Here is a 13667-nt window from a genome sequence, read left to right as displayed (position 1 = left end):
TTGTTGTATCACTCAAAAAACTCTTAGCCTTGAAATGTCTTTCTTTCTATCTGAAAAATATTAATCATAGGCCGGTTTTTGTTTTTTTCTACTTGTCACTCATACAGCCTTCGGTTGCTGCTTTTAACACGTTGGGAACGGCACAAGTTGGTTATTGATAATGGCCGTTATTATCTTTACTGCTGCCACGCAGCCAATAGGGAAGTTGACACACAGGCCATAAATTTGTTCTGCATCGAAGTACAAGTGTACCTTGACTTATCCGTTTAATTCCACAAACCAATTCTACCTCCATTTATTTTATAGTGCAGATAAAAACGTCTCCCTCCATTGAAATTAATCAAAAAGCCATATATACAAAATTCCAGCCCCCGCCCGCTCAAAAAACAACAAAAATTTTGTTTCAAATTAAGAATATACGTATGGCTGCTAACGTTATCTTAGAAAAGTACTTGCGAGTACATTCAAACATAACTCAAATTTAAATACGTAATTAAATATGTCTTCCATTTCTTATTTAAATACATTTGAACATACAAGACAATTTGAATATATTTGTCCCAAAAATTTTACTTCAAATTGGCAGCTCTGCACTTTAGTAAATATGGTTTCATGTGACTCATTTTTTTTTTTTTTTTTACTTGTGTACAATGCTGAAAATCATGGTATGATATTTGCATACGTGGAACTAATCTGTAACGTTCCATGTAACGCAGTTCCATTTTGACTAATGTTACACTGTGTCAATCAAAAATGAATTTACGGAATCACCGCTAACTAATTGGATTAAAACAAGAAGACAGAGACCATTCGTATTGTTCTTTATTGACATTCCGTCATCGTCATTTGGAAAATGTCTCAGTGGCCCTGATGCACAAACTCGCATCTGTTGTCTGTCAGTTGTTACGGTAAAACTCCCACAAAAGAAGGAATACAAAAAGTACGCATATACACTTTTTTTTTTTTTGTGTAAATGTTCTCAGACACGGTGTGGTACATTTTGGTCAGAAACACAAGGCACATTTGGGACAGATAATAAGATATAAAATAACAACACAAACAGGCCACATATAGCCATTGTCAAACTTGGGAAAAATATCTATATATAGTGTCTTTTTTTCTTTTAAAGAGGAAAAAGGCCTTCCTCTTTTGTAGACTATGTAAAATAGTAGGAACAAGTCTATAAGTGGCAGTCGCACGGGTGCGACCTGTTTGTTTACTCGTTCCTCGCTTGTTCCGCGCAGGAGACCGAGGCAGATCTCGTAGAGATCTTTGTCTGTCGGTGATTAAAGTGGCAAGGAGGAAAGAACAAATTGCGCCTTTAAATGTCACGCTGTCCCCAGAAATGCAATGAAGGAGACCCACAAAAAGTCTCGGTACACCATTGTCGTTTTTTTTTTTTTAAACGTACGTCATCTGTGGACAAAATCATTGGGATGGTTAAAGTGGGAGAAGACGAGATGCTCTGGGAAGATTGTAGGAGCTCACCAAATGTGTATGGAGTTGCTGATTGTAATGTTGCGAAAAAGTAGTGATTGAATGGTTAAATGGGGAAAATTGGGTCAATCCTTGGGTAGTCAAAAGGGACTTCGGCAGACAGTTCAAAGTGCGCTATGTCGTCTTCCGAGACCTGTCCCAATACTTCTGTCCACAGATCATGTATTGAGACCTTTTTTTTATCCTATAATGTATTTTCCCTGAAGAGAGAGAGATACGCCCTCACAGCCTACGAAGGGCTAAGTCGTTAGTCATTGGTTAAATTGTGCTGTACCCTTTCCTCGTAGCACCCCGTGCCGCAATGCCGCTCCCGAACTCCCGTTTTCGTTCGAAGCTAAAATACGGGCGAGCGCAAGCGAGGTTTGTCAAAAGCGAAAAAGGCTGTTGATTGTCCGCTGCGAGACGTCAGGATGGAGAAAGCTCCCATCCTCCGTTTATACTTCTGCTTTACAGAGGCTTAATTATGATTCAAAAGTGCACAATGACCTAACATTTTTCTGCTCAGGTTCTCTGTTGGGATCTTGTTGAGCTGAGAGGACGGGCTTCATTTAGTCTGGCCATCTTTTTTTTTTTTTTTGGGACTAGCGCTGGGATTTTCGCTCTTCACTTTGCAGCTCTATAACAAGTGAAATTTGATAGGCCAAATATTCAACTTCTTGAAAATATCCCAAAGTGGGTGATCTAAAAATACCACGGCCCGCTCTCCTCCCACCCTTCTCCGCCCCCTCTCGAACAATCCTAGCTGACAACAGTTGGCTTGAGCAGGAGTGCCCTCGGAGGGACAACCACCCAGGACAGGGGATCCCCCTTTCTGGGCGCTACCTCCGCCGACAGGTTTAAAGCCTCCCCCTCGGGTTCGGCACCCCCGTCGTCGACCTCGGCGCGGCGCGGTCTTCCCAGAGCGCTCAGTCCCAAAACGGACGCCGCCGAAAATCCAAAGTGACAAAGCGGCGAGTCCGCCAAGCCGAGCGTGCCGAGGGCTCCCCTTGATCCCGCGGAGAAGAGAGCCGCGCGGGGGTGGCACAGCGCCGAGAGGGGCAGCGCGCTCCCCAGACCACCCAAGAGGGCCGCGGCCGCCCCGGGGGAGATGAGCCGAGCGCCCCCCGCCGGGGGGAGGTCGGCCGTCCCTCGGTTGCCGAGAGGACCCGTCTTCGGGGCGGCGCTCTGCTCCTGGCTAACAAAATGCCCGTGAGCTTTGATGTGCTTGCGTAGCGAGCTGGGGTCGGTGTAGCGCTTCAGGCAGCCGGCCATCTTGCAGCAGTAGGGCTTGTCCACGTAGTGCGTGCGGGTGTGCTTGAAGCGGTCGCTGGAGTTGGAGTAACGCTTATTGCAGCCTTCGTACGGGCAGATGTAGGGTTTCTCTCCTGGACGATGGAGAATACAAAAAAATCAAAGATTGAGTATGCTGTCTGTTGCCATGGCGACGCAAGGTTTATTATTTGCAATGATGTAAATGATTACCCAAAGCCTGCTATCCATCCTGCCCTTTTTCATCTTCGGCAAATAAAGATGTGTGGACTAAAACACACAAAGGCGCAACAAAAAGATGGAGTGGAGGAGCTCACCTGTATGTGAGCGAGTGTGGATCTTCAGGTTCTCCAGACGGGAGAAACTCTTGCTGCAGGTGGGACAGTGATGCGGTTTCTCGTTGGTGTGCGTGCGGATGTGGATCAGCATTTTGTACCTGGAAACAAAGTCAAGACCTTTAAAGAAAATGAAAACACATGATGCTTTTATATCTTGACGACTAGCCATAGTTGATTCAAAAATACACACTGATTCGATTTTCAGGAAGACTAACATGACAAAATCGTGCTTCTGCTGTTTCTCACACACACAGACCTGGCGTTGAAGCCCCGTCCGTTGCGAGCGCACCCCTCCCACTTGCAGCAGTACCCAGAATCCTTTTCAGGTTTGACGTGGGCGTCGTTGATGTGGTCCACCAAGTCCTGCAGCGACTCAAACAGCAGGTGGCACTGCAGGACACAAATCAAGTCAGTTCCAAGGAATTCCAAATGCCACACACTTTTAATTTGGATTTTTTTTTTTTTTAGGGGGGTTAGGGTGGGCAATTACTGCACAAAATAGAAATTACCTTCTTCCAGCGACATGCCAGCTGAACATCCAATGAGGTCTCGGGTGAGACTTGCTTGTCCCTTTTCTGACCACTGAAAAGAGTCGACGGGAAGGTGTACCCCACCGTTGGGCTCGCGATGGGCACATAAAACGGATAGCGTTGAGGCGACGTGTTGCCCTCCACCCTTCGATTAAGCGCCGCTTCCTGCGATGTAATTGGATGTCAGAAATAGGACTTTGATAGCTTGGATACAAATCCTTCCTTCCCTGACTATCCAGAAAATGTCTACCCTATCTGAAAGCTCATATTTTTGTGTTCGTAGAGTTGAACTTTTGAAAATTCTGGTGGAATTGTGGACCCGGACTCACCCGTAAGAAGGGGTGCGGTCGAGGGCTGCCGCTGCTCCTGCCGTGGGGGGACTCCAGAGGCGAGGGAGGGGACGAGGGAGAGGGGGACGAGGGAGAGGGGGAAAGAGAGGAGGCGTGTCTGGATGAAGGCGAAAGACTGAGGTCCATGGCTGAGGGAGTGAAGCAGGATCCAGGTCGTTCGTGGCATGGCGACTGGGAGTCTAGAATGGGGGGGGCGATACAATAAGTCAGGATGATGATGACCCCCTTGCGCTGGTGTTAATACTGATGAGTAAGCATTTTTAAATGATAGCTTGTTCCTGTTTATTTCTCTTCATGGGGTACATTCTTACCAAAACAAAGCTTGGGCTGTCCTCACAGTGATTTCTGCTGAGCTTTCTTTTTACGTCAGTCAGCATCATCTTGTCTTATGATACATACTCACAATTACAAACTTATAGGTGGGGCGGGGGACACAATGCTTTTCTATCCGGGAACACGACACACTGAAACCACGGAGTGTGTTCAGCAGATTAAGTTACTGGCCAAGAACAGCCAATCCATTTATGGCATGATTGCATTAGGAAGCTAATGTAGCTAATTTGCGCGGTGTGGCGTCATGCGTCAACCAGGACAATGATGCTTGACCAGAAGCTAAGCTATAAGCGAAATAAGCACCTGTTGAGGGCCTGATAACCACTAGGGGGCGCCTCCCAAAGAGCAATTAATGGTCAAGAGGTTCTGATGGGGACTTACCTGGGGAGGAAGGCGGCGACGGGAAGGTGGTGTAAATGAGGCGTGGTCGCGAGTGGACGCCAAGCGGTGCGCAAATGGACGATGAGCTCCTCTTTCCCAGTCGGAGTGGACAACGCGTCTGTCCCGAGGGAAGCTTCAGGTCCAGCGGCTCGTCCGAGGACAGCATGGTGTTTGGTGCCTGCGGCCCAGCTGGGAACAAAAGGAAGTCTATTGAATTATACTCCGAAGAATATTTATTCAAATAAATGGATTGTTTTGTCAATGGCAGGAAAATAGGATAGCAAATGTCTAACTCCGTTCGGCAATTGAAAAGCCGCGAAGACGCTAACGTCACAGTTAAGCTAGTAAGATACGAACATTGGTTTGGGACCAACAAAAAAAAATGATTGTGAACATTTAAGTATATTTCAGTACGTTCGATTTTCAGTTAAGGATTTTAGAGGCACTGTGAATCAACAAGTGCGTTCGAACCATCGACTGACTAAACTTAGTGTCAAACTCAAGGCCCGGGTTGTCTTCACTTTTATTAATATCTCTTTTTTTTAAATATATTTTACCAGTTTTTACTCATCTGATTTGTCAGTTTGTTTTGTCGCTTTTACTGTATATAATATGAGGTGCTCATACATTTATTTGGGTTGACTGTCATAATGAAGCATAAAGAAGCTATGACTACAATGTGGCCCACGAAAAAAATGAGTTTAGTCACTAAACGATAGTTTTCCATCCCAGGTCATGTGATACTCTCTCTGGAAGAGCGAAAAAACAGCTCCGTGACTCGGGCACAAGAATTCTTGTTGAGACCGAGTGACTCAAAAGGCAGTTATGCGCTTAACGGGACAGTTCGGGGGGGGGGGGTTGAGAGCGCAATGTGTAGGAGATGAACGGAACGGAACGTGCGAGGAAATGCACAACAGCTGCACGGATAGTCTGGATAACACATTTGCCTTATTTACACCTCGGGTTGAGAATCGAAGCAGATAAAAGCTGTGAGCTGAGCGTGCTTTCGTTTTTGGCCGTGTCCACCAAGAAGAAGCAGCTTCTACTTTTTTTTTGGCTTTATGGGTCCTTTTGCTGAGAATTCCAAAACATTGTACAGTAGGATTCTCCAATGTCAACCCCCAAAATCTCAAAACTCTCAAAATATACAACTTAACATTGCAACTTTTTTGTTTTCAAAAATTCTCATAATACAGTTTCCTTGATAAAATCAAACTTTTATGTTTTGACGTGACTTTTTTCCTCCCAAAAAGTACACTATTGTAATATTCAAACTTTTTCTTATAATATATTTTTTTTCCTTAAATAAAAACCCGAATTAACTGTTTTCATGAAGAAAATAAAACCCTAATTCTTATATTGGTTCAGCTTTTTTTTTTGTTGTAATTTTACAATCCTCTCAACATTAGAAGTAGAATTTTGTTTTAATCAAATCATATATGTAGTATATATTTAGCTGTCTCATATATATATATGTATATATATATATAATATACACACACATACTGATACATATATGTATATATACAATACACAAAATACATGGTTCTTGTATTTTCTGGAAAAATTTGGAATCGATTTTTCAACTTTCCATTATTTCTTTTGGCAGATTTCAGCCACTGCATCCTCCAATCCATCCATTCATCTTTCTAACCACTCTAGCAATTAATCCCTGCAGATGTGGGTGGACATTTCTTTCCGCTCCGAACTTGGTATCAATACAAATAATCCGTCCCGCAATCACAGGCATCGGGATCTCTCGCCGTTATGCGAGGCGGAGGCTAGATCGCAGTCAAGTCAGTCTGCCGTCCGTCCACATGACCACACTGGTTTCACATTCCACTGCGAACTCAGACTTCTGTCTCGTCTCTCTCTCGCACACACACTGTTATTTGGAGTTATGGTGGAAGCACGCATTTGCGGGACCATATGTACGCAGGCACGCACGCTGAGGGCCTGAAATCACAGCGGCAGACTCGTAAGCCCACGTGAGCTCCCCCCCCCCTCCCCTCTGCACCACCGCCAGCCAACCTCCTGCAGCTCCTCCACCACTTTTCCCTCAATGACCTTATGTTTGTGGCAGCATGCCCAGACTCTCTTATGGATCCCTCTTCTGCCTTAAAAAAAAAAAACACCCTCTCACGCACACACATAGGGAGATTCTAAACACATGTCAGGGACCAGGGACTTTTTTATTCCGTGTTAGTTAACACACTCGCACACATGTAGTGCACATGCATACACGCCCATAAGTCCGAACATAATACACTATCCATACGCAAATGCAAAAAAAAAAAAATGGATGACCATGCTACTAGTGGTGGAAAGTACTTACAGGGGGCAGTTTCAGGGTTTTAAAACAGCCATCAAATTTTGAATGTAGCCTCACTTTACCACTGCATGATTTTTTTTTTGTTTTCTGTAACTCAGTTCACAAAACTATGGCAAAATCTATTTTTTCTTTCGTTCTTTCTCCTGCCACTTCCCTCCATCTCACTCCTTTCTGTGGTTTTCATTTCCCGGTTCTCCAGCAGAGCATACCTCGCCTGCTTTCTTTCTTTCTCTCTATCCCTTCGCCCTTATTTTGACAATTTCAACTTCCTTTGACTTTGTTGCTTTTTTTTTTTTTTTCTCCGCAACACCCACAGCGGAAGGGAGGAGTCAAAAACGATGGTCCATCACTCAAATGAGGGAAGGGTGTAATTGGCTTTTAATTTTGGGGGTCACCGCCTTGCTTTGGCCATACTGTAAGTCTTCATGATACAGGCAAAACTTCCCTTAACCTAATTTGCGGACAAAAGATGCTCGGCGCCTCCACCCTGTCGAAGCCCCGCCTTTCACTATCTGCTATCTTTATTTTTCATCTAAAGTCACGCTTTTCATCTGTCTTGGACCTCTTTAAAAAAGTTCAAGCAGTAAATGAGGCTTCGTGTCTGGTTCCGCAAAACGTAATTAAAGATGACAGCTGGCTTGTTTTTTGAGACTGCGGTTTTGTCCATGAGAACATGTTTAGCATTGACTGAAAAAAAAGAATTCCAAGGAGTTGTTAGGTGAAAGCTTGGTTAAAGAGGGAGAATTCTGGGTTCCCCCTGACCACACCAACAAGAACAGATGCGGATGGTACGAATAGGAAAGACTCATCTCTGCGTGTGTGCATAGAAATGTCTTGTATATATTTTATTTTATTTATATATATGTGTGTAAACAAGTATAAGCAAGGATGTGCAGTCAGTAAGAAAAGCATAGGCCAAAAAAAAAAAATAGGAGAGGAAACAATGATGGGGTATCTCATATTCTTTGACTCAAAATTCCCAATGGATCACTAAATGTTGCGTCCTGAAGGCACAGAGTGATGCAACACCACCGAAGCAGTCTGCAATTGGCAAGAGTCAGGACCTCCAACGCTTTGGGTTGGCGGGTTTGATTAAAGAAGGAATGGGTGGAACCGTCCCTAAAAATGAGAGAAATGATAATGCTTTTGGCAGAGTGTATATTGTTTCATTGTTTGGCTGCAGTTAGGCAATCACTTCCAACCAAACAGTGAAACAATACACACACTGATGGTACACATTCAGTGTTGGATTTTAAGGAGCTCACCTATGAAGAATTCCAAGAGACAAATTATAGATGTAATAAAGTCTCATTTTGACGGACTAACCCACTAGAATACAGAATTATTCAAAAACTATTCAAATCAGGTAGATAAGATCATTTTGAGCCGGCTACCTACAGCGATGCTAAGCTAATATCGATTCATTACGAAACACTTTCACTTTATTTGAGTCCGATTTAACCGCATTCACTTTGTAAATTAACACTTGTTTTCCATTCTTCCAGTTTTGTGGGTCCTCTTTGTTTTCTCCCAGCCTTATTCTTTCCTGCCTCCACCATCTCCTGCGCACCGCCACCATCCCGCCACTTGGCAGAGGGACAAGGTCAACACAGAGAAAGCGCCGTACTCTCTTCTCTGCTTTCCCTCCGTGTAATTCCTCATCAGCAGCAGAGCAACAGAACCTCCACCCCCTTTCTACTTCCCTCTATCCTGTCATCCCTCCCCCCCGGCTGAAAGACTAAAGATGGAGAGGAGGATAAACAAGCGTCAAAGGTAGAGAGGGAAAAAAAAAGTCAGGTTAAGAGCAGTCTGAGCAGCAGAAAATGACCTCGCTTGCTTTCTTCCTTTTTTTGTTTTGCTCGTTTGTCGTCCGGACTCAAAAGAAAAAAAAGCACACCGCGGCGCCTCACATTCCTGAGAGCCGAGCAGATTCACCCAATTTGTTTCCACTCTGAGAGCCTGTGCCAGTAAATAATAACCAATCCCAGCTGTAGTGCCGGCTCTCGGTCTTATTATCTCGAGGGGAAACAAGCAACATGCCGCCATCAAATAACCGCCTAACTAGGCGAGAAGATTCGACAAATCACATATTTTAATATGAACAGACAGCAGTGAACAGGGAATTTATTATTTCATATCAACTAGATTTACAGACATTGCAGATTGGCGTTGCTAAAGTTGATATCATGCTAAATGTAAAGTTTGAAACCTGTTTTTGGTCATTCACTTTAGAAATTGAACTATAATAGACTCGATTTTAATACTCTACAACATTTATGGGGCTTCTTTTCTAAAGTCTAAACAGTTGAAAACATTACGAACCCATTCGAAAGCATTTCATATATTGAGAGCAATGGACAAAACAAATTGATTCTCCTTTTTAAATCGCAATAATAGTTATTTTACCGACACAATAACAAAGCTATCATCTCACAATATACATTACAAAATGAACCTATAGCCGTTGCTTTCTGTAGGCATAAAACGCAGGATGGTCGAGGATCAAAACATTCAAAATTTGCATCCTAATCTCTTCGGGAAAAACGAGACGGATCTGGAAAACATCACTTTGTAAATTTAGTGTCAAATACAATTGTTTGAAAGTTTTAAAAGAGTCCTCAATGGCACTCTCAGGTGACGTTTACTATCAAACCAAGAGAAGAGCCCTTCGTCTAGCTAGTAACAAGTCTAGCTAACAAGCTAACGAGTAACAAGTCTAGCTAACACGCTAAGAATTAGCATAAAAAGTTTTAGAAGTGATGGATATGCTTCTAATATAACAATGCCCACAGGCATATTTGTCCTTTATGAGTACGTAACAAATCTCTAGACTATCAAAATAAATACATATATAGAATAAATAAAGCTAGCCCGCCAAAATTGAAGCCTTGACAAATTGAAAATTGCATTCAACTACATTGGGATGCCTTCTTGAATTTGATTTAGTCCTTGTACGCAAGTCGTTCCCTTGAACCTTGTCTTGTTCACAAAACGACTCCCAACAATTACAAACATGAAAACTGAAACGGGAAAAATATGTGTATTTAGTGCCAAAGCATTGTGATGATGATGTAGTAATAGAAGACACATTTGGGTGGGAGGCAGACATCAAACCGAGCGAGGCGTCAACATCATCACCGATGCCATAATATGAAAAATTCGGAACGTGCGGTCTGATCCATCTGGCGTGACACATCATCTTTGTTTACCATCAAAACCATTTATATTTTCTTTCTCACGTTTCACTCACTCGTTTTGTCAGATCCTCCTCGAGGAGACCAAAACGCTTTTTTTTCCCATTTCCTCAAACGCAGCTCTGGAAGAAAGCAGGCAGCGAGGGGATGGGAGGGGGGGGGGGTGAATGAGAGTGATGGAGGGGAGGCAGAAGGAGGAAGGGAAAGGGGAGGGGGGGGGGTCGGGTGGGGTTTGTGGAATTTTCTCTATGTTTGGTTTGGAAGAGAAGACCCCGGCTCTGCACTCTCATGAGGATAATGGAAAAGAGGGGAGAAGAAAAGAAGTGTTATGGATATGTGTGTGTACGTGCGTGTGTGTGTGTGCACGGATCCTCGCAGGTGGTCGCGCTTTGTGTGCGCATGTGCGTGTTTTTTGGCAAATTGTGCAAGCATGATGGCACAGCTATGCATGCATGTGAGCACATGCGTCTGCTTATTTGCAGATGTTGGCACGGCGGCGCATGTGAGCTTTAAGTCAGGAGACGGGGAGACGAGGTGAATAAGACATTCCTGGGATGAATGGATGCAGGAAGCCAGCGGTTTCTTTGCGGTCGCATACTAAGAGGAGAAAAATGAATGTCTGTTGCAGGGCTGCGCCCAGAAACAATACCGCAGCCAAGCAGGGAGCCAAGCAAAAGCAAGAGGAATAGCGTTGCATGTGGAGGAGGACCAGGGGAGGCCGGCTGTACCGCTCCACCGCCTCCCCTCCCATGGAGGACCAGCTCACTCCTGCCACTGCTGCTGGGGCAAGCGTTGCTTTTATGGCTCCTCTGAACCCGCTGAACTTATCACGTACAAACAAACGGGCCAGGGATAGTCAATAGTTAGCAACAGATTGAGGAGGAGAAAGGAACTGGGAGGTGAACGTTTGGGTTGGTTTTCTCACAACCCTCGTGAGGGAAAAATATTCCGATCCAAACCCCACCGAATAGGCAACACTGTCCAAATACTTGTGAAGCTGACTTTGTACGTGAGCAGCTCACAAGCCCGCCACCCTCCCACCCTGCAGTAGACAGTGTGGGTGGAAAGGGGCTTTTATGCAAGACGCACCCAAGAACAGGAAAAAGACTCCAGTCTGACCTTTTTAAGTCCACAGTATGATGCAACAAGGCTGCAACCTGCTGCCGTCAACGGCGTAGAAAGACTCGCTACCAAATCATCGTCACTAACACGGTAAAGAAAAATCTGGCAAGGACAAAACAGGCCCGCTGCTTCTTGGCTTTTGAAATCCCAGTAAGTCATCTTTGGAGGTGGGGAGTCAAGGTTGGAGAATTTGGGGGTAATCAAGGTGGAGGTACAGTAGGCGTACTTTTCGCACCGTGGGCAGACGGGGATTTTGTAAAGGTTAGCTGAATGTTCCAAGCTCCTGTTTCCATTCCAGTATCAGCACAATGACATCAGGAGGGCCCCAGCGTGAACGTATGGCAACTTCTCTTAGCTGAGCGGTTTGCTTCACTCGTGTCCGACATGAATCAAATCCTATTGTGGACCCCCACAAACTCCACAGTCCAAACTCCAGACCTCAGAACTGTGAGGCAGATGCGTTAACCACTAGTGCACCGCGCTGTTGCTCATAGTAGACATGGCTATAAAATGTCACATTAACAATCCCATTACAGTAACATCGCAGAATTTTATTTTGAAAAATCCTGCGTACAGTAGTAAGGAGCATAATTTTACAAATATCTCCTTATAATGTCAATTTTTTTTTTATTTGATACTTTTTGGGCTAATATATTCGAAAATAACAAAACTAACAGTAGGGATGTAATAGAAATACTTAAAAAATATTATATATAATAATTGTTTGATATAAAAGAAACCAGTGAAGTGATTAAAAAAGGAAAAACAAAATGAACTTAGTACAATTATATATAATATAATATGAGTTAAAGTTGGCAACATCATCAGAAAAACAAAGTAGCACAGATAATTTATGTTTGGATTTTAATTGTATGGAAGAACTATTTACAATAACACTGTTAACATAATCCACCCATTAATCTTTTCATCGATTATATGAATTGCTTAATCCTCATGGGCGTGCTGGAACCTCTCCCAACTGGGCAATCGATATTATAATTGATTGTATTTATGGAAAATATATTTAAATCCAGGGGAAAAAAATCTTTGATATTGTGATTGTAATATTTTATATTTTTATATTGGAGTTTTTTTTCAGTCAATAAAATATAATATCCAATATAATATAATTAGTGGAAGTGAAATCAACAAAACAATCTGCTCCTGCAAAGTTATCATCTTATAGTTACATTTTAGTCTTAATATTATAGCTAGCCTTTCAGGTAGTAAAATATAAATAAAACTGCGGATGTTTTCATGTTTAGATTTTAGATAGACTTTTTAGGTTAATGAGAGAAACCGTGATACAAACGGTAATATTATGTTCCGAATAAACACGAAAGATGGTGAAATCATCAAGAGGGATCATAATAAGGAATAAAAAGATGCACACGATCGGGTTATAAAACTGCATTAGTGACCATTTTGTGTAATGGCAGTTGTTTGGAGAATCGGCAGCTGAGTGTTGCGTGTCAGCGAGCTATTTACCTCTCGAATGTCTTCTAGCAGACAACCTCCTCCTCCTCTTGTGTCGAAAATGACCTCCACCCCCCCAAAAAAAGAGCAACAGATCGAAGGCACAAATGACAACAAAATCAAACGCACCGTTGCCACATTTCTCGCAACATCATCCAGTGCTTCTCGGTTTGAGTTGGGGAGGGGGAGGAAAAAAAACGGATCATTTGGCTTGTTCAGGGTGCGCAAGTAGTTTTCGCTCAAGAAAACCTTGTCGCGGAGAAGTCGCCAATATAGGCGACGAAATAAGACGAAGACTTTCCGGGAGCAAGAGCGACGCTTACTTGCGACGCTGGTCAACTGAGGATCCGGGTGGGGAGAGGGGGGTGATGAGAAAGAAGAAACTGCCTGGGTGGAGACCAACGGATGGGCGAGTAGGGGGCGGGGGCGACAAAACATCTGTCCAGGGGCGTATGTAGTGATTTTGAGGGGGGTGGGGGGTTTACACATTACTGCAAAGATTTTGAATATCAATTCAAAAGCAACCCAGCATAGATGTTAGCATCTGTTGGCATGAACTTTTAAAAGGAGCATGTCATTTTGACATTTTTAAACCATTAAAGAGTAATGTCACAATAACTATTGTAAACTACAATTCCCAATGACTGTTTAACCTTTGAAGAAGAAGATGATGATAATTTTTACACTGTGCCTGACAAGCTAATTGGGGGGAAAAAAAGTAACACCTCTTTCAGATGATGCGGTGCAGATGGGAAGAATAAAGACATGTTACGCCATGTTACGCCATGTTACCTCCATTTGATTAACCGTTACCAGAATAATTAAACTCTGCTGCCCCCCAAAGGCTGAATATTGCTATGAAAAGA

The 13667-nt window shown here is 43.4% G+C and overlaps 1 protein-coding gene across 1 annotated transcript; it reads right to left on the bottom strand.

Moving 5' to 3' along the window:
* Positions 1 to 805: 805 nt before the first annotated feature.
* LOC125969615 (zinc finger protein GLIS2) lies at positions 806 to 13174 on the bottom strand. Its single transcript, XM_049721883.2, has 7 exons — positions 12814 to 13174; positions 4678 to 4866; positions 3943 to 4142; positions 3593 to 3778; positions 3340 to 3473; positions 3063 to 3181; positions 806 to 2861 (listed from the first exon to the last, which is right to left on the bottom strand). Exons 2-7 carry the CDS (start codon positions 4841 to 4843, stop codon positions 2236 to 2238), a joined length of 1431 nt encoding a protein of 476 aa, XP_049577840.1. The 5' UTR covers positions 4844 to 4866; positions 12814 to 13174; the 3' UTR covers positions 806 to 2235.
* Positions 13175 to 13667: the final 493 nt, after the last annotated feature.

This window comes from Syngnathus scovelli, chromosome 5 (assembly GCF_024217435.2).
Source record: "Syngnathus scovelli strain Florida chromosome 5, RoL_Ssco_1.2, whole genome shotgun sequence".
Lineage (NCBI taxonomy): Eukaryota > Metazoa > Chordata > Actinopteri > Syngnathiformes > Syngnathidae > Syngnathus > Syngnathus scovelli.
Note: the sequence above shows the minus strand (reverse complement) of the source record. Positions and strands in the feature narration are given on the sequence as shown.